The 19,587-nt window shown below is 55.4% G+C and overlaps 1 protein-coding gene across 4 annotated transcripts in view; it reads right to left on the bottom strand.

Annotated features, from left to right (window-relative positions):
- ECE1 (endothelin converting enzyme 1) overlaps window positions 1-19,587 on the bottom strand; it is a 114,660-nt gene that overhangs the window by 21,225 nt on the left and 73,848 nt on the right. For 3 of the 4 annotated variants that reach the window (XM_060141192.1, XM_060141191.1, XM_060141193.1), the window contains exons 5-8: window positions 10,343-10,464; window positions 7,494-7,640; window positions 6,298-6,363; window positions 4,973-5,164 (exon numbers count right to left, since the gene is read on the bottom strand). In XM_060141192.1, the coding sequence (XP_059997175.1) occupies window positions 4,973-5,164; window positions 6,298-6,363; window positions 7,494-7,640; window positions 10,343-10,464 (527 nt within the window). Of the gene's footprint in view, window positions 1-4,972; window positions 5,165-6,297; window positions 6,364-7,493; window positions 7,641-10,342; window positions 10,465-12,114; window positions 12,198-19,587 lie in introns of those variants that run through there. The other variant, XM_060141194.1, reaches the window with a different exon arrangement.

The following is a 19,587-nucleotide window of genomic DNA, read 5'->3' as shown; positions in this document are numbered from 1 at the left end:
GGATGATAACCCCAGCAAGAGAGGAAAAGCCCTCAGCTCAGCCCATGCCCACACAGGAAGCCAGTCAGCTCTATTTTAAGATAATTTAAAAGGAGCACCTGCACACAACCCTCCCCACAGAGGCACATGCCACTTTGCATAACTCTCAGCTCCCAGAGGGCTGCACTTGCCCTTGGCCCGCCTAACGGCAGCCCCACTGCATAGAGCTCCCATCTGTCTATCTTCGGGGTCTCCGGGTCCACAGCCAGGAGTTCCATTTCCCACCAGGCAGCCTCCAGCCATGCGAGCTATTTCTCAAGGTTCCAATTACTGTCTTGTGAGTGTTTTGATGACCAAGTGGCACAACTTTAAAAAAAAATTGTGGTAACATAAAATTTACCACCTTAGCCATGTTTAAGTGTACAGTTCAGTGGCATTAAGTATAATATACTCACGATCTGTAACCATCACCACCATCCATCCACAGAGTTCATCTTGCAAAACTGAAACTCTGAATCTATTAAAAATAACTCCTCCATCCCCCTCCCTCAGCCCTAGACAACCACCATTCTACTTTCTGTCTGTGAACCTGACTACTCTATGTGCCTCATCTAAGCGGAACCATGCAGGCTATTTGTCCTTGGGACTGGCTTATTTAACTTAGCATAATGTCCTCAAGTTACACAACTTTTGAATGGACTGCTCTAGTCCTATTTTCCCCGTATGTTCTGTTGTTTTTAGTTCTTTTCAGTCCTGTAGTTTTACAGGATGCAAGGTTTTTCAGGACTGCATATACTGTGTTACAGCAAAAATGCCTGTAACGTCCATGGTATCTGGCATTTAGCAAGCAATCAGTGTTAGCTATTATAATCATTGATGAGCTATTGTAATCACTGCTCAAAGTCTCCCAAGAGTGGTCCTGGGACTGATTCCAAATTCTGACCTTTGTTTCCTTGAAAACGGGCAAAATGTGAGACAAGTAAAGGAAGCGACAGATGCCTTATAAATGGCCTTCATACAGGAAGATCAATTAAGAACGTAAAATCAATCTGTGACATCGATGAATCTATAACCTGCTGGTAAATACTTATAATGTCCTCAGTGACAGAGGCAGCCATAAAAACCTCCCACTTGACAGCCTCTCTGGTTTTAAAGGGCAGCTCAGCTGCTGGGGAACAAGGACCTCAAAGGACTGAGGAGGGCAGGTCCCGTGGGCAGTGGTGTGCTGGTAAACATTTAACAACTGGCTCTCAGTGATGCCGGATAATTTGCATTCCCACCATGACCTATTGCAAACTACCCACAGAGTTGGGAAGAGCTGTGCTCAGTTGGCCCCAATACATCCCCATCTGCCTGGCACCAAGGTGAGCTGGGAAGAGCCCTGTTTTGGAGAAGACCTAGATTGGGGTCCCCACCATGAACCAGCTCTGGACCTCAAGTCACTTTGCAGCCTTTCTCTCAAATGGAGACAAAAATCCCTACCAAGGGGCTTCCCAGGTGGTGCAGTGGTTGAGAGTCCGCCTGCCAATGCAGGGGACACGGGTTCGAGCCCTGGTCTGGGAGGATCCCACATGCCGCGGAGCAACTGGGCCCGTGAGCCACAACTCCTGAGCCTGCGCGTCTGGAGCCTGTGCTCCGCAACAAGAGGCCACGACAGTGAGAGGCCCGCGCACCGCGATAAAGAGTGGCTCCCGCTCGCCACAACTGGAGAAAGCCCTCGCACAGAAACGAAGACCCAACACAGCCAAAAATAATAAATAAATTAATTAATTAAAAAAAAAGCTGATGCAGCCACAGATAAAATAAAAATAAATTAAAAAAAAAATCCCTGCCAAGGGTGGGCTACTCTGTGCCTCTCGGGACAGCTTATACAATAAATCGAGCTTCTTTTTTCCCGTAGCTTGTCCATTCCTCCCTCTCTTCCTGGCAAGAGCTCCTTAAGCAGGTGACCTCTGGGGATCCCCATCAAATTTCTGTGGCTGCAAAACTTGAAGGTGTCCAGGTGAGATGGTCAAACAGGGCTCAACACTTAGAGCTACCTGACAGTGTGACCTGCTGGCAAAGCCCCCCGGGAAAATCGCCAAGTTTACAAAATGTCGCTGTTTATACAATTAACAAGAGCTTCCTAAACTGCAGGTGATTGGAACTCTCTGATCAGGGTACAGATACAGGGGATGATAAATCCCCGTATACTTAACACAAGCCTGTTCCTTTTGGGAGAGCAGGTGTTCTGTGCAGGTAAATTCCCGCAACTCTGAAACAGAGTGCGTGTTGAATACCAGGATTTTCACATTTTCAATCTTTACTGATTTAGTGAACACTTAACTTAAACCCGAGTGCCTGGGTCCATCTCCATGGAGACGGCTGTTTTAACCAACCAGGACATTCCACTTGTGACTCAAAGCCTTTGGGGCACACAGATGAGCTCTATTTTCCACACTCGCAGCCAAAGAGTACTGCTGGTCACCAAGCACCCAGCTCAAGTAGGCTTGCAAAGTGGGAGAGGAACGAGGACGCTCCCAGGCTCTATCTCAGCTGAAGAATTTAGAGCAGAGGATGGGGCTCATTCCCAATCAATTTTTGGTGTGGAAGGTCCTAGAAAGGAACAGGAAGGTCCTCAAGCCCCTAGAGAAGCAACAGAAGGATGTTGGATTCATGGGTCTGAATTCAGACTCTGCTGCTGGGGGCTTGCCTGGAACCGCTGTGTGTTCCTAGAACCACACTGTGGAAGGCTGGGGCGCCTTTCCCTGAGCCTCCTGGAGTCTGGGAAGAACACCAAATTTCCAGATACCAGGGAACAAAAAGACATTCTCTGTCCAAGGGTGGAATGAATCAAACTGGTTTAGGGCTGGAGACGTGGGCTGTCATCACCGATGACACAGGAATAATACTAAGATCGATTACTGTAATATGTTCGAATTGCATGTCAGTTTACAAGATGAGATCCCATCCTTTGCCTTATCTCACCGTCATGCAACCCCATGGGCAGGGCAGGCCAATTCTCATCCAGGACACCAGGCTTCAGGGGTCCAGGACTTCTTTAAACACTAGATATAATATTTTTATACGTAACCATGCCCATTTCTCCTGAGAGACGCGCCACAGTTTTCAACCTGTCCTCAAAGAATTCTGTGACTTAAAGTTAAGAACCACTGCCCCTTATGAGGGCAGGGGCTGTCCCTCATTTGTCTCTGTGTTCTGCAATGGAGCAGGTGTAAATGAGCAAGCAAAGCCCATTTTACAAGGAAGGAAACCGAGGCTCAAAGAGGGGGTTATGTGACTTGCCCAAGGCTCACGGTGGGGCTGGGCCAGAGCAGTCTTCTGACTCCAAGCCCAGGACTCACACAACTCCAGGCTGCTGCCTCTGCTAAAATCCTCCCCACCTTGGGAGCTCTGTAGCTGGGAGGGAGGAAAAGCCTTTCCTTGCTTGCTTGGAAGAACAGAGCGAAAGCAATGGTGAAAAGACATCTAGGGGCAGAGCCTGGAAGCCACGCTGGGGCAGATGCGCCCAGGGCTGCTGTGCTTTCTCGGCCACTCTCGGGCTGTCAGTTGCCTTCGTGGCCACTGCAGGGGGGAGAGGGACTGCTGGAGCCCTTCTGGGCTGAGAACTGGGCAGCTGGAGCAAACCAAACCATGTTGCACAAACACCATCTCCCTCGACTTCCTGGCCTCGGAGCGGAAAAACAGTGCCAGATGGTGCCCAGCACAGGCTGCTGATCTCCGTAACAATCCACTCAGCACCACTCCCCCCGATGCCAGCTTCTCTGGGGACCCAGAAGGAGGCCAGGCTCTCTTGCCCTCATCCCCAGCCTTTGTGTGGGCTGCACCTCCGCCTGGGACACTCAGTCAGCCTGGCCCCTGCTCACTTATTCATTAGACGCACCCTCCCTGACTTAGCTCTGCCCCTGGCCCCAGTGCCCTGCTTCTTTTGTCCAAAGCACTCGGCAATGAGATTGGGCTTGTTTCCTCGCTGGTGTCCCTTACTTGCCTGGAAGCACGTCCAGAGCAAGGCCCCAAGGTAGCCCCACAGACACCTGTTGGAGGGAGGGATGGAGAGAGAAAAAGGGGTAGGGACCTAGGTGTTCTTCCCTAAAGCAGCAGAGATGAGCCAAACTCTAATGGATGGGCAGGACTCGGCTGGGCAGAGGAAGAGTGAAGCCTCAACACAGGTGGCCTGGACATCCTTCTGAGCAGGGAAGCACGGCCTAGCCGAGCATTCCTGGGCGATGGCAGGAAACAGGAAGATTGACTAAGGCCATTCTGCTGATTCCTCTGCGACCCCAGAGCCTGGGGGAAGGCTGGACACCAACATGCCACGAACTGGAAAGAAGGAACTGGCAGGCAATCAACTCACTACCTGCAAGTCCCAAGCAGCCACCAGGGGGCAGGCTTTGATAGAGGCTGACCTACAGACAAGACATCGACTTCTCAGATGGGTACACCCAGTGCAGAGGGCGTCTGACCCCAACCCTGTTACAGCTCCAGGAGGTCACCAGGGGTCGTGGTCAAAAGCAGAGCTCCAGTGAGCCAAGCCTGAGTCCAGGTCCCAGCTCCCCTGCCACTTAGGAGCCTAGAGGCCTTGAGCACATCACCTAACCTCCCGGCTCGGAAAAGGGAGGTGACATCAGAACCCAACCTTCACGTTTATTGTGCACCAGGCTTGATGTACTTGAGCTTGAGAGACTGGAACTGCCCAGTCAGTGTGAGCCAATATTATCACGACCACAGAGTCTCCCCAGGTAGCTTGCGGTTGCAGAAAAGCAGCCTGGCGTAGGGCAAGAGACTGGCTTTGGCTGGTCTCCGGCTGTGTGGCCTTCAGCAGGCAACTAATTCCCTAAGCCTCAGCTCCGTCTGTGAACTGGGGACAACAACCATCCCTGCTTCATGGGGTTGTTCTGAGGGTCTGGTGAAGGGGGTGTAAACACCCCAGCCTAGTGCCCTCCATCCTGAGTTCTGTGCTGCCTCAGCCTCCACGTCAGCAGAGCTCAGCTACCTGCAGTTCGGCTGCTGTCACTTTGTGGTAGAGGAGCTCCTCGTCCCGGCGCTTCTCCTGGGGGATGGTGATGTTGGCCAGTGCTGTCTCAAAGTCCAGGATCTGCTGCATCTGGGGCCGGATGGTGTCCTCGTCCCCTCCGCCCAGCAGCTTTCCCAGCTGGACCATGTAGTTCAGGTATCCCGTCAGCACCTGTGGGACCCAGCACCCCCCATCCGTCAGTGGCTGCTACCCACTGCCCACTGGACAAGGGGGGCAGGGTGGGGCAGGCCAGCTGCAGCCCTGCACAGGGAGCCAGGGGGCTGGGGGGTTTCATCCAGGATACCCACCGGAAACTAGCTTCAAGAATGGTTTTGGCAGTGCACTCCTTCACTGGTTCCCCATGGCCCTCAGGATAAAGCCCACAAAGGTCCCGAAGTGGGCTGGTCCCTGCTGTCCCAGCCCATACTCCCTCCTGGACGCCCATCACATGGAAGCCACCAATGGGCCGTCGCTCAATTATTGGAACGCACTTCTGATCCACCCTGCTCTACCAGGCCCCCAGATTTGAATTAGGTCTCCAGGTTACTTTCTCAGCTCACCCTTCCCTTCTCACAATTTATTATCATGCCTCTAATCGGGTGGTTAGTTACTTAACATCTGCCTCCCCTCCTAGACTCGAAGCCCCATGGGGCAGGGACCAAGCTGGTCTTGTTCACCACTATCTCCCTAGCATCAGGCACTTGGTAGCCACTTGCTCAATACAGTGGGTGGAATCATGAATGGACAGTCAACGAACCTCAGGCCAGGTCTCCCTGGGACATCACAGGAGGCAGCCAGGGGAAGGGAAAGGTGTGGGCTTTGGAGTTAGCGGATCTGGATGAGAATCTCAGCCTCACCACTGACGACTAGCTGTGTGACCTTGATAAGGTCACTTAGCATCTCTGAGCCTTATTTCCTCCTCTGTAACAGGCCAGGTAAAAATAATGTCCATGTGACACATAAGGCGAATGAAGTGCAGAGATGTTCAGTACCTGCAGGGTGACTGGGAAGGCCAGAGGTGATGTGTGTATAAGGTGGTGGGCATTACCACTGCCTCGCTCTAGAATGGGGACAAATGACACCTGTCCCCTGTGCCCACGGTGCCTGAATATGGAAGAGCCTTACTCTAGAATGGGGACAAATGATACCCCTCCCCTGCCAGGGACTGCCAGGTAAGGGACACCTCTATGCTCCTCTAGCTTCAAAGACCTGCAGAGGTGTGTACACTGAGGGAACACCGAGGGGGACGAACCATGGAGAGAGGTGGTCTGGGCGGGAGCCACTCTCTGAAGAGGCACACCTACCTTCTCATTCTCGGTTTTGTTCAGGTAATAATCCCTCGAGGGTAAGCCCAGGCCAGACTGGTCCACCTGAAGAGAAAGGCGGGGGTGAGAGGGGTATCTCCCATTGTGCTCGCACACCTGCGCACGCACACCTGCACGCAGTCTCTGTTCGCTCCAGGGACGGCAGGCACATGGCAATGGAGGAGCAGCTCAGGCCCCAGCAGGAGCACAAGCTGGTAGCCGAGGCCACCCCTGGGATGGGCCCCCCAGCGAGGGGACAGACACATGTCGGGCTATATTCCTTCCCACACATGTGGTCAGCCGTGGGGATTTGGGGCCCTTCTGAAGGTCAGACGGAACCACCCTCCTCTTTAAACTCCTTCTAGGCTCGGCAGAGCACTTCTGCTTCATTGAACACTTCCCAAGGTGGTGAGCAGTCCAGAGCCACTCACAGCTGCGTCACCTTGGTCAAGTTGCCGAACCCTTCTGATCCTCAGGTTCTTTACCTGGAAAATAGGGGAACTATCTGACCCGCAGAGCTGGAATGAGGATTCAAGGAGTGCCAGTGAGGGCCTTGTTGGGTGCTGGGCAGGTAGGGAGGGCCAATCCCTGATAGCTCCTATCAGAGCCTTGGGCCGTACCTTGACATACCTAGAGTAGGTATTGCTGTAGTTCATTTGACTGACAAGGAAACTGCATCTCAGGGAGGCCGAGGCACTTGTCCATGGTCACGCAGTGAGTGAGTGGCAGAGGTGGGTGGGAACTTAGCCTTCAGGAGGCCTCTGAGGGTGGGCAGAGCAGGGCTGGGGTCCCCTGGGTGTGCTGGTACTCAGTCTGGGGCAGGCTCTGGCAGGAAGAGGTGGACTCAAAGCTATTCCGAGCAGAGCCACAAAGGCCAGAGACTGAGCTGGGGTGACCGGGAGGTGACTGCAGCTGTGCCCAGGACTTGACATCACTCCTGGGACCCACAGTAACCAGTCAGAACCCCAAAGATTCACCTGTGCTGCAGTGACCCCCACCTACCCAAGGAAGGCAAGCCTGCCCTTTCACAACTTTCCTGCAAAAATCTCACAGTCGGGAGCCTCCAGAGATAACCAAGCTCAGAAACCAGAAGCCTGTCGCCCAAGGGCAGGTCTGCCCTCACGGCGCTGCTTGGTAAACTCAAAACAGGCCCTGGGGTCAGGCCCGGCCCTCTCCCCGGCCTCCCGGCCCCTCACCTGGATCACATTGCTGCTGGAGTTCTTAGAGTCGGCGCTGACGTAGACGGAGAAGAAGGGCGAGGTGCGGTAGTGGGACGTCACCACCTGCAGCGTGCCCTGGAAGTTGTCCTTGTCCCAGGGCCCCGTGATGTTCCAGCCCCCGAGCTGTGGGGAGGGAGGGGGGCCGGGGAGGGGATGAGGCGGGGTCGGGGGAGACCGGGTGTGGATTCTGACTCTGCTGCTGACTTGCTCTGTGACCCTCTGCAGTCCTCTGACCTCTCTGAGCCTCAGGAGTAAATGAAAGGGCTGGTCTGTCTTCCTTCTTTTTTTCTTTCTCTCTCTCTTCCTCCCTCCCCCCTCCCCCTCCCTTCCTTCCTTCCTCCCTCTCTCTCTGTCTCTCTCTCTCTCTTCCTCCCTCCCTCCCCCTCCCTCCCTTCCTCCTTCCCTCCCCCTCCCCCTCCCCTCCCCTCCCTCCCTTCCCTCCCCCTCCCCCTCCCTTCCTTCCTTCCTCCCTTTCTCTGTCTCTCTCTTCCTCCCTCCCTCCCCTCCCCTCTCCCTCCCCTCCCCCTCCTCCCTCCCCCTCCCCTCCCCTCCCTTCCTTCCTTCCTCCCTCTCTGTCTCTCTCTTCCTCCCTCCCTCCCTCCCTCCCCCTCCCTCCCTTCCTCCCCCTCCCTCCCTTCCTCCTTCCCTCCCCCTCCCTCCCTTCCTCCTTCCCTCCCCCCTCCCCCTCCCCTCCCCTCCCTCCCTTCCCTCCCCCTCCCTTCCTTCCTTCCTCCCTCTCTCTGTCTCTCTCTCTCTTCCTCCCTCCCTCCCTCCTTTCCCTCCTTCCTTCCTCTCTCTCTTTTTCTTCTGGCCGTGCCATGTTGCGCAGCTTGTGGGATCTTAGTTCTCTGACCAGGGATTGAACCCACGCCCCCTGCAGTGGAAGCGCAGAGTCCTAACCACTGGACCGCCAGGGAAGCCCCTGGTCTGTCTTCATCAGGGGTTTCTGACCAGTCATGAAAACATATGGCGGCTGCTCCCTAGGTAGCTGGGGATGGGGATGGGAAGGAGAATCTTCCTGTGCTCTGTTCACTTTTGCGTACTCCATCACATGAATGTAATTCCTATTAAAGCAGAAATTCAATTGTGCCTATAAAAAAGGGTCCTTATTCTGTAAAAGGTTGGTGAGTTAAGGTCTATCAGAGTTTCTCTCCGAGTTGGGATGCTTTTCATCTCCTCAGTCTTCCCTGGTTGGGCACGTGAGGCCTGTACCAGCGGAGAGGGGCTGTCCCGCCCCGATGCCCACAGCTCCCCACCCGGCTGCAGTGCCTCCCCGAGCCCACCTAGGAGGCGGGCCTCCGGGGAGCAGCAGTTCCCCCGAAAACGCCCACGGCCACCCTTCTGTGTGCACTGGGCAGTGCGGCCAGCCTTGGGCGCCCCCCCGACCCCCAAGTCCATCCAAGGCTGACTGGAAGGTGCCCAGGAAGAAGAAGACTCATTCCGCTCAGGGTGACGGGGGGCCCAGGTCAGCGTGGCCCTCCTCACGGGGAGGGCTCTGCTTCTGATCCCAGACTTTCTGTTGGTCCTTCCAGAACACACCCCTCCTCACACACAAACATGCCCCCTGAGGAAATGGAAGTAGCAACGTAGAGAAACATCTTCCCTGTAAATAGGGCCCTTGTCCTACTCACAGACGCCCAGAGACATATACATGTGACAGACAGCCCCACATAAATACAGACATTCCCACCTACACAGAGATGTGCACGCACACACACACATACACACTCACTCAGACAATCTGACACACGTCAGCAGACAGATAGACTCCATGATCCAGCTGGTTAAGGTGGCTGGAGGTGTGAGGTGGCTGGGCCCTGGTGGCAGCTCAGAGCTGGGGCAGAAGCCAGGGGCACAGGCTAGTGGCAGGGGCAGGAGGAGATGGGGACAGGGGACAGGGGCAGGAGGAGATGGGGGAAGGGGGCAGGGGCAGGAGGAGATGGGAGCAGGGGTCAGGGGCAGGAGGAGATGGGGGGTACGGGGCAGGGGCAGGAGGAGATGGGAGCAGGGGGCAGGGGCAGGAGAAGATGGGGGTACGGGGCAGGGGCAGGAGGAGATGGGAGCAGGGGTCAGGGGCAGGAGGAGATGGGGGGTACGGGGCAGGGGCAGGAGGAGATGGGGGCAGGTGGCAGGGGCAGGAGGAGATGGGGGTAGGGGGCAGGGGCAGGAGGAGATGGGGGGATAGGGGACAGGGGCAGGAGGAGATGGGGGGCAGGGGGTAGGGGCAGGAGGAGATGGGGGTAGGGGGCAGGGGCAGGAGGAGATGGGGGGTACGGGGCAGGGACAGGAGGAGATGGGGGCAGGTGGCAGGGGCAGGAGGAGATGGGGGTAGGGGGCAGGGGCAGGAGGAGATGGGGGGATAGGGGACAGGGGCAGGAGGAGATGGGGGCAGGGGGCAGGGGCAGGAGGAGATGGGGTCGGGGGGCAGGGGCAGGAGGAGATGGGGCAGGGGGCAGGGGCAGGGGGAGATGGGGGCAGGGGGCAGGGGCAGGAGGAGATGGGGGCAGGGGGCATGGGCAGGAGGAGATGGGGGCAGGGGCAGGAGGAGATGGGGGGCAGGGGACAGGGGTAGGAGATGAGGGTAGGGGACAGGGGTAGGAGATGGGGGGCAGGGGGCAGGGGTAGGAAATGGGAGGCGGGGGCCGGGGTAGGAGATGGGGGCAGGGGGCAGGGGTAGGAGATGGGGGGCAGGGGGCAGGGGTAGGAGATGGGGCAGGGGCAAAAGACAGGGGGCAGGGGCAGGAGGAGATGAGGGAAGGGGGCAGGGGCAGGAGGAGATGGGGGAAGGGGGCAGGGGCAGGAGGAGATGGGGTGTAGGGGCTCACCTTCTCGATCAGCTCCATCAGGGGTTTGGCCTTGAGCTCCTCAATCCTGCTTTCGTTCATACATGCACGGTAGTATACCTGGGCCTTCCTTTCTGCCTCACTTACACTGGCCGTGGAGTTTTCTGGAACGACAAGGGAGAGCAGTTTGCAACACACCCCCATTTGCACACTGGGTGGCCCTGGGCGAGTCCCTCTTGGAGTCTCGGTGTTCTCAGCTGTGACAAGAGCTGGGACTTGGGCCTGTCAGTGCAGGTGAGGAACTGCCACGGTGGGCATCTGACCGCCGTGGGCAGACTGGAGGGCTCCTCATTCGCTGAGCACAGGTAAGGAGAGGAGACTGTGCTTCTCCTCCTCTGTTGGATGGGTTCTCAGATGTGTCCCTGGCCTGTCAGCACGGGCCACCCAACGGGAGGACAGTCTGCTTTCCCTGCCGGCTAGCGTGTGACCCAGATACCCCCACCCGGCGAGTGGGACAGAGACCTGTCTATTTTTGTTTTCAGATCCCAGAGAACCTTTCTTGTGGTAAAGACAGGGCTTGGACGGAAGCTTTAAGGCCTCGTTCATTACAAACTGACTCTCCGCTTCTTCCTCAGAGGGGCCGGGCATGTTCATCAGACCGAGAGCTGACTCAGAGGCCCTTTGCCATGTCCCTTCCCGTCCCCCACAGGCAGCAACTCAGTTCCTGACACCGGGACACCCGGGAGCCTCTGTCCCTTCTCCTTGTCCTTGGTGCCCTGGCCGGGATGCCACCCGCTGAGGCCACGCTCCTGCACGGGCACAAGTGGGGGCAGTGTCCCATCTGCAGCCAGGGCACAGAGGATCCGCCTTTCTCGCAGAGCCCTGCTCCAGACCCCCACCCCGCCGGGCCCCCGGTTCCCTCCGCTCCCGCCCCGCCTTGGGGAACTCCTCGCTGCTCTGGCCGCTTTTCCTCATTTCATTCTCATCCCTCCTGGACCCCGAAACCCCTTCCTTTGCTTTCCTTTTCCGGCAGAGCTTTATCCATTCATTCACTAAGTGGGTACTAGCTGCTCACTCTGTGTTAGGCTCTGTGCCAGCTTTGGGGACACAGAAGACAACGTCCCTGTCTCCATGGAGCTTCCTTTCCAGTGTGAGGACACAAGTAACAAACAAGTAAACACATGAAGAAAGAGCTCCCCTTGGCCTTCTGCACAGGATACTGTCAAACCCTACTCAGCTTTCAAGGCCTCTCAGAGGCCACCTTGCCTATGAAGCTTCTCCTGAGAGGTTCATTCACGGAGGGCCTCAACACTGAGCACCTATGGGTGCCAGGCGCTGGGCTGGCCACTAGGTTTTTTTTTTTTTTTTTTTTTGCCACTAGGTTTTATGGACACGAGTAAGAGCCGCTCTTGCCTCCAGGGAGCGCATGGTCAAATGGTGACACATACATGCAAAGACATGACCCCAAGACAAGACAGTGCTTTGACTAACGCAAATGGTTCTGGAACCCAGAGAAAAGTCACCCCCTTTGGTGGAGTGGGGAGGGCAGGGGGCGGCGTTTCTCCAGAGGATGTTCTACGATTTGAGCTGGTTCTGAAAGATGAAAAGTTACCCACCAGGTAGAAATGAGGGGAAAGGGTACTGGGTTTGGGGGGAGTGGACAGTATGAGGAAAAGCAAGGAAGCATAAAAGGGCATGGGAGAAAAGAAATGTTTGGTGTAGCCTGTTTCAAAAGGGTTGGAGTCATTTCCTGACGAGCCTAATTAGCTTTCCCAGCCCCTCTCCCGAGAGTTCCTCTGCCCCCCAGTTCTTACCACGAACAGCATCACTGGTGTCAATGGTCAGAGAGCATCAGCGCCCCGTCTTGCTGCAGTCAGGGTGACAGCCCTCAACAGGGCATGGGACAAGCCTGGGGCTAGTTGAAGGGAGATACAGAGACAGAGGTCCAGGGGCCTGCGTGCTGAGGGTCTGTGGAGGGCACACACAGCCCTGGAGCCCACAGGCAACCACTGCTGCGCCCCGGAAACACCCGAGTGTGCCCCAGGCCCTACTGGAGCATGAGAAGAGCCTTCTGGAGGGGGAGCGCAGACGTGGGGAGAGTTGAACTTCGCCCTGCTTCTCAGACTAACGGAGCACAACATGAGGGAAAGCAAAACCCCTCCCAGGGGCCTTGTTTCTGTGACAACACCCGCCCCCAGCAGCTAGGCTACATTTATTTATTTATTTATTTTCCACATCTTTATCGGAGTATAATCGCTTTACGATGGTGTGTTAGTTTCTGCTGTATAACAAAGTGAATCAGCTATATCACCTAGGCTTTTGAAGAATCATCACTGCTCACCAGACTCCAGAAGCAGCATCTGACTCTGGCCATGACCCTGAAATGCCAGGCCAGTGTCGGGGGAGGCGCGTCCTGTGTGCTCTGGCCCACGAAAGGGCCTGGCATCTCCCTCCTCCATGGCCCTAAGGCCACCAAGATAAGAGGCCCAAAGAAAGACTCCCAAGGAACAGCCCGGCTGTGTTGATTACAGCGAGTTCCAGGCGGAACCCCCGTTCCCCGACACCTGTACACAAGCCCCATATGATCGCTGAGAGGAGGGGGAATGCATCGCCTCCCTCTCTCCTTCACTGTCAAGGTCAAACTTCCTTCCTCTCAGCTCCACACCCTGGCTGTTACCTCCGCTTGTTTTCCCACAAATGTTTAGTAAGTTCTGAAGGTTTGGAGGCTGCCGGGCTGGGTGTGGGGAGGCAGCAAGCAACACGGCCACGGGCACGGGGCCAGCCTGGCGGGTCAGGCGGACAGCAGTGCGAGCATTGCAAGGCGTCTGATTATACGTGGGGCGACTGCTATAAGGAGAAAGTCCAGGGGGGCTGGAGAGGACGGCAGGGGGAGGCCTGGGAACTCCCTGCCGGAGCCCTGGGGATGAAGGATGAGTTGCATGTGGAGCGGCAGCGGGGGCTGTGCCGGGGCTGCCTCGCCCACTAGTCCATATCCTAGTCGCCCCTGTTCCCCCAGCACCGGCGGGCACACGGTGGCCCTCAGCGACGCTTGATGAAAGAACAGATCTCAGGATCTGCTTCTGATGAGGAAGGATGCCCTATCTGGAGGATGAGAAGGTGATGAGCCCGGTACCGCTGGAGGCTTGCACGGGGAGGAAATGAGGCAGGTGGGGCAGGAAGGGACAGGAGTGTGAGCCCCACCAGGGGTTAGCACGTGTCCTCCCCCTCCCTCACCCCGGCTTCCCACGCTGATGCTGGCTGGGGCAGGAGCCCCAGGAGCAGGTGAAGCTCCTCCACTGCCCCACAGCCGCCCCCTGGCTCCTGTGCCCATCAGGACAACCCACAGCACATTCTCCACCTCCTCTCCTTCCTCCTCACTCACAGGGCACCTACTACCTGGCAGGCTCCTTGGGGGACAGGAATCGAAGCGAGATGGCCAGGTAAGAGGCCGCTGCAACAGACCAGGTGAGCGATGGAGTGATGGTGGGGGCTTGGGCCAGGGTGACAGCACAGAAGGGGTGAGAAGCAGGGGGAACGCGAGAGAAACAGGAGTCAAGATGCTGCCAGGCTTCCTTGGCCTGAGCAAGGGGGTGCTAAGATGCAGAAACTGGGGATGGAGGGTAGGCTCGGGGACTGGAATAAGCAATTCGGTTTTAGATGTTTTAAGTTTGAGATGTCTATTAAACATCCAAGTGGAACCCTGGGGGGAGTTTATAGAGCTGTTGCCTTGAATACTTTCAGTTCAAATAGGCACTGGAGTATACACATTCCTTAAAATGTCCTAGAAGGCCCTATAGCGTGCATTCTCAACTGGGACAATATTGCTCCTAAAGGCGGGGAGAGAATTAGTTCTTGGACGGCAGAAACATCTTACTCTGTTTTTTTTTTTTTTTTTTTTGGCCGCACCGCACTGCATGCAGGATCTTAGTTCCCCAACCTGGGCTTGAACCCATGCCCTCTGCAGTGGAAGTGTGGGGTCTTAACCACTGGACCGCCAGGGAAGTCCCCCAGAAACATCTTATTCTTTTTATGCATACATACAGTACAGAAACAAGCATACAGTATATCCGTGGTATTAAAATTTTAGGCAGGAAGCAGTCATTAAAAAAGGTTGAGAGACACAGTCCTGGATGATTTGGGCCCTGCCCCCTCCTGGCTGCCAGCTCTAGCCTGTCTTCTGTTCCTCCCCTCTCGATTCTATGCTCCTACCCCAGGGCCACCGTGCTCACTGTTCCTCCTGCCGGCCACACTCTGCCCCTCACATCCTTGTGGTCTCTTCTCTGCCTCAATTCAAGTTTCTGCTCAAATGTCCCCTTCTCTGCAGGCCCATCCTTCCTGATCACCGTGGCTACCATGACCTCTCCCTTCTCCGGCCCTGCATCCTACTTGATTTTCTTCAAGGCCCTAACTGTTCACAACCATGTTATCTATTAACTCATTTATTTGTTTATTGTCTGTCTCCCCTGTGAGAATGTAAGTTCCACACACAAAAAAGACTGTTGTTCCTCACAGGATCCTAGGCACCTAGGGATGCCGGCACACAGTTAGTGGACAGTGTGTAACTGTTGAGAGAGTGAATGAAGGCGTGTCTGGGAGCGCCACGGAGAAAGGCATCCATCACTTCAGCCTGAGGGAGGAGGCTGGGTTTCAGAGTGAAGTCAGGCACAGTTAATTTTCTCCTGAGGAAAAGCTTGGTTTCCTTTAGGACACCCCCCGGCCTGTTTACTTCTCAGAAGTAGGGAGCCGCCTGGAGGGATGGACAGGGCAGCGCCCAGGGCCCAGCAGGGGCCACATGTTTGAGATGGTGGCACTCCCAGGGCCCCAGTGGTCTGGAAACAATCTGGCAGCCCAGGACCAGATAATAGGACTCCCAACTGCCTGGGTACTCCCTTTTAGGGACCCCAAATTCCAGAAACTTCCTCAGTCACTTCCTCAAAGTCCCAGAGAGGAAAGACAGCATACCATTTAATCGGCCCGCTTCTTCCTCTGTGAGTTTTTATTGGAACACCAGTTCCCACATCACCCCTGGGGAGGAAACAAATGCTCCAGCAGCCGGGAGGCTACAGAGATGGGGGTTCCTGGGATTCCGTGGCACTGCCACCGCCCCCCCTCTGTGCTGCGGCCAGACCGGCTGGCCAGGAGCCTGTGGGGCCCCGACTCCACATCAGGGCAGGACCAGCGTTTGTTTTAGATAAAACCACAGACACAATTCAGACAGTCACAGGCCTCAGGAGCCCCATCCGGTGAGGGTAAGAGGGGGAGCTGATAAGGCAGTGCCTTTTTCTGTAGAAGAACAAAAATCATGATAAGACCATTCCCGTTTACTGGCGACTACCGCTCGTCAGGCCGTGTGCTGGGATCTTTTCATCACCACACTGACACCCTGAGGTGGACACGGCCACCTCGTTTCATACAGAAGGAAAATGAGGTCCAGGGAGACGAAGGAACTCGCCTATGGAGGCAGAGCTAATGGGCGGCAGGCCGGAATTTGAACCCATGCACTTTTAAGCCTCCCGGAGAAAACGAGCTACTTCCTCTGTGTGTGGGCATGGCTGCATGTGTGTATATTGTCACAGCCGTTTCCACCAGCGGGTGCCAATTTATAGGCAAGAAGCTGGGTAACTGGTCCAAGGTCACACCAGCGAGCAGAGGCCTAAGCTCTCTCTGCTTCCCTTTCCTCTTCTGCAGGTTGGCTTGGAAAACCAGAGGTAGATCTGAAGCAGCCCAGCCACCCCTAAGAAGCCCTGGATACCCACTCCCATCCTTGGACCAATTTATCAATCAGTCCATCTCACCACTCCCCAAGCATGAAAGAAAAAGCAAGGCCTGCTGCTGCAGGCGTGATATTGGATAGAAAGCATTTCAGATGCAGAGCTTGTCTGTAGAATTTCCAATGTGTACAGGAAGATGAAACTACATTAGACAGTAAATATTGGAAAAAGATCAAAATGAAAATAGAAGAGATGTCACAGCGTGACATGATTAACTGCCAAGTCACTGACAGTCACATGGACAAATTTAATGCTACTGGAATGATTCTGTGTGTATTTCTCAGGGAGACTGGTGTCAGGAGTAGAAGAAAGGGAAACCACTAACTTTTTCTTTACGGAATCTGTGTTACTTGAATTGTTACAACAAGCAGGCATCGATTTTTTTTTCGTGATTAATCTTAGAATATAAAATGTAGTAAATATGACAAGTACACAAAATATAACTGTAGCTCAAGCCGGAGAGGCCCTTGGGTATCCACAGAAGGCATAACGGGAGAAGCAGGTTTGACCAAAGTCTTGAAGGACTGGGAGGTATTCCAGATGGCAGAAGAGTCTGTGCTAAAAGCCCTAAGGCAAGGCCCAGCCTAAGGGGTGACGGGTCCAGCTGTACCTTTCCTCTGATGAAGTGAGGACACTCTTGTCTCCCCAGAGCCTACGAGGACAGCCCAAGCTGGCAGCTTGGGTGGATGGCAGAGCGTCTTTTGGGAGAGGCGTCTGTGTCTCGTGCAGCTGAGCTCACCCCCCTCCAGCCAGCAGGCAGCCAGAACATGCCACGGTGGCACCTGGCCCAGTTCAACCCACCTGCTACAGGTCTGCCTGGATTTCCTCTGAGGGCGCCGGAGTCAACTCACCGTTCACAGAAAGAAGTGGCTTGCCCAAGGTCACACAGCAAGTTGATGGTAATAGCTGTCCTGCCTGGCCAGCTGACACAATCCTTACGCCTCTGAATTGTCCTTCTTCTCCTAGAGAAGCTGCTCCCCAAGCCAGCCTGGACAGCAGGGCACCCCTGTGTGCTCCAATCCCCACCAGCTCCAGCTCCCTCCTGAGGCCTGCTGGCTGACCCCTTTGTCTTGGGGGAGCTGAAACCAGCCTGGCCTTAAGCCCAAGAATGCACTGGCCCACACTCCTGCATATTTTGGTCACCCACTCACCTACTTCCTGCCTCTTCGGGAGTTTCCAGGTATCAAAGTCCCAGGTATCAAGGCCCATAAGTGAGGCGCCGTATCCAGACTGGTTTCCAGGAGTGAGCCCGGGGAGAGGGGATGCCAGGATATGCCTTGTGGGGACGCTCTCGGTCACTACGACATGAGGTGACCCCAACTACTGTGTTCATCAGGCCTCGGCCAGGTCTCGCCTGGCCTGGAGAACAATATCAAGCGGCCTTGGGGGAAAGGAGGTCGGCAAACCACACTTGTGGGCTGCCCTGTGACCGCTGTGTGCATCAGTAAAGAAAGAATACAGGTCTGAGGCCTCACAGGTCTGGGACTGAATTCCAGCTCCACCATTTCCTAGGTGTGAGTCTCATCTGTAAAATGGGCATATACTCCATGGCGTGAATAAAATAATACAAGTAAACAACCCAGCATAGTCATGGATACACCCTATCCCTCCTTTCCTGATAAGAAGCTCTATCAGTGCTTCTATAAGAAATAAAATAAGCAATAATTACTCTTTCTTCAACCACCCAATTAATCCTTAGAACACACCTGCCAATGCTCGGAGTTGGTTCCCACTCCACAGGTGAAGGGCTGAGGCCGGCTGAGCAGGCTCTCTGTAGTCACACAGCTTGTAGGGAGACGTCTGGGCTGGAGCTCATCCACCACCGAGAAGGGCAGTCCTACTCTGCCGAGCACTACTAGGTGTTGGACTCTGTGCTAAGCGCTCTGACCCATCACGGTGAGACAATACCCAGAGTAACCCTGAGTGCTAGGTGGCACCGTTATTCCCATTTCACAGAGAGTGAAACTAAGTTGTAGAGAAGCCGGGTCACTCGTCCAAGGCCACACGTGATAAGCTAGCTGCTAGGGCTCACTCCTGATACCACTGGGCCCCGGCCCCGGGGTCAGGGTTCCGGCTGCTCCGTGCCCGGCTCAGTGCACTCCCCCACCCCTACCTTGACCCTCAGGGACAGCGGGGATGTAAGGCCAGAGCCCAGGACTGCTGCCTGCGGGGTAGGGGAGGGGGATGAGCTCGGTCCTGGCCTAGACCCAAGGTCTTCCTGATAGGACCCAAGATCCTCCTAGAACCAGCAGGATCAGGACCCATGGGGGTCCTACACAAGGGGCAGTTCTGGACCTGACTGGGGAGTTAGAGGGCCCATCCGCCTTTCTCCCCCATCCCCTCTGGGTGCTAACTGCTTCCCCTGGCTGGAGACCCTCTTCATCCTGGACTGGCAGGGTGTCCTTGGCAAGCGTAACTTTTCTCAGGTTCCTCACCCATAAAATGGGAACCACAGTTCCTAAGTCCCAGGGTAGCTGTGAGGATTAAGGAGGCAGTGGATATGATGAGCCTGGTACAGAGCACGGCACATAGCAGACACTCAGCAAATGCCAGCCTCTTTCCTTCTTTCCTTCAGACTCTCAGAGCTCCGTGCTTCCTTGCGTTTCCCACAAGATGGGCAGGGAGCCGTACTGCCCCTGGCACCTGCTGGAGGTGGTGTGGGACAGGGAAAGGACACGTGACCAGGAGTCAGGCAGTCCCAGCTCTGCCACCTGCTAGCCTGTTTTGAGGAGCTCTCTGGACTTCAGTTTCCTCATCTACCAAGCGGGGTGAGCAACAGTTTCCTAGCTCCTACCCTACAGGGTCATATAGGGTGATATCTACAAAAGAGCTCTGTAAACTGAAAAGTACTGGGCAAAGGTCAAGGGTAAATAATAATGGTAAAACCAACACAGACAGCAGCCACCACAATACACCTGGCCCAGGTAAAGCGCTTTAAAGATATCTTCCCATTTAATTTTCCAAACCTGGAGGAGGCATGGTTCCCATTGTACTGATGAGACAAGAGCCCAGAGAGGTTATGTAACTGACCCAAGATCACACAGTAAGTGGCAGAACCGGGACTTGAACCCAGGTCCCGGTGACTGAAGCAGAGGCACTAGCCCATCTCGTTATCCTATCTGGACTGTTCCCCTGCTTTGGTTGATGGTCCCTGCGCAGTCCCTGGCTGTGTCTTTAGGTGCTGGGGAAGGGACATCCCTGAGTTCCAGTCTGGCTACCACAGACATATTTGCCTTTAGTTCTGAAATAAAAGGCTGGGTCCCCTTGCAAAGGCACTCGGGTAGCACAAAGCGCACAGGGGGCTTTGCTGCTCCTGACATATGGGGTTCCCTCAGCCCCGCCTTCACACACCACCCGGCTCTGTCCCTCAGGGAGACAAGCAGGGGGCTGCCGGGGGCCCTGCCCAGCAGCTGCTGGGGGCCAAGAAGTGGTGGGTGGGTTTCACCTGCAGCAGCCACGCCCCCTGGGGCTGAGGTGGGGAAAACAAGCAAAGGTCTCCTTAACCTAGTTTGCTTA

Source organism: Lagenorhynchus albirostris, chromosome 2 (genome assembly GCF_949774975.1).
Source record: "Lagenorhynchus albirostris chromosome 2, mLagAlb1.1, whole genome shotgun sequence".
NCBI lineage: Eukaryota > Metazoa > Chordata > Mammalia > Artiodactyla > Delphinidae > Lagenorhynchus > Lagenorhynchus albirostris.
The sequence above is the reverse complement of the archived record's forward strand: the minus strand, read 5'-3'. Positions and strand labels throughout refer to the sequence as shown.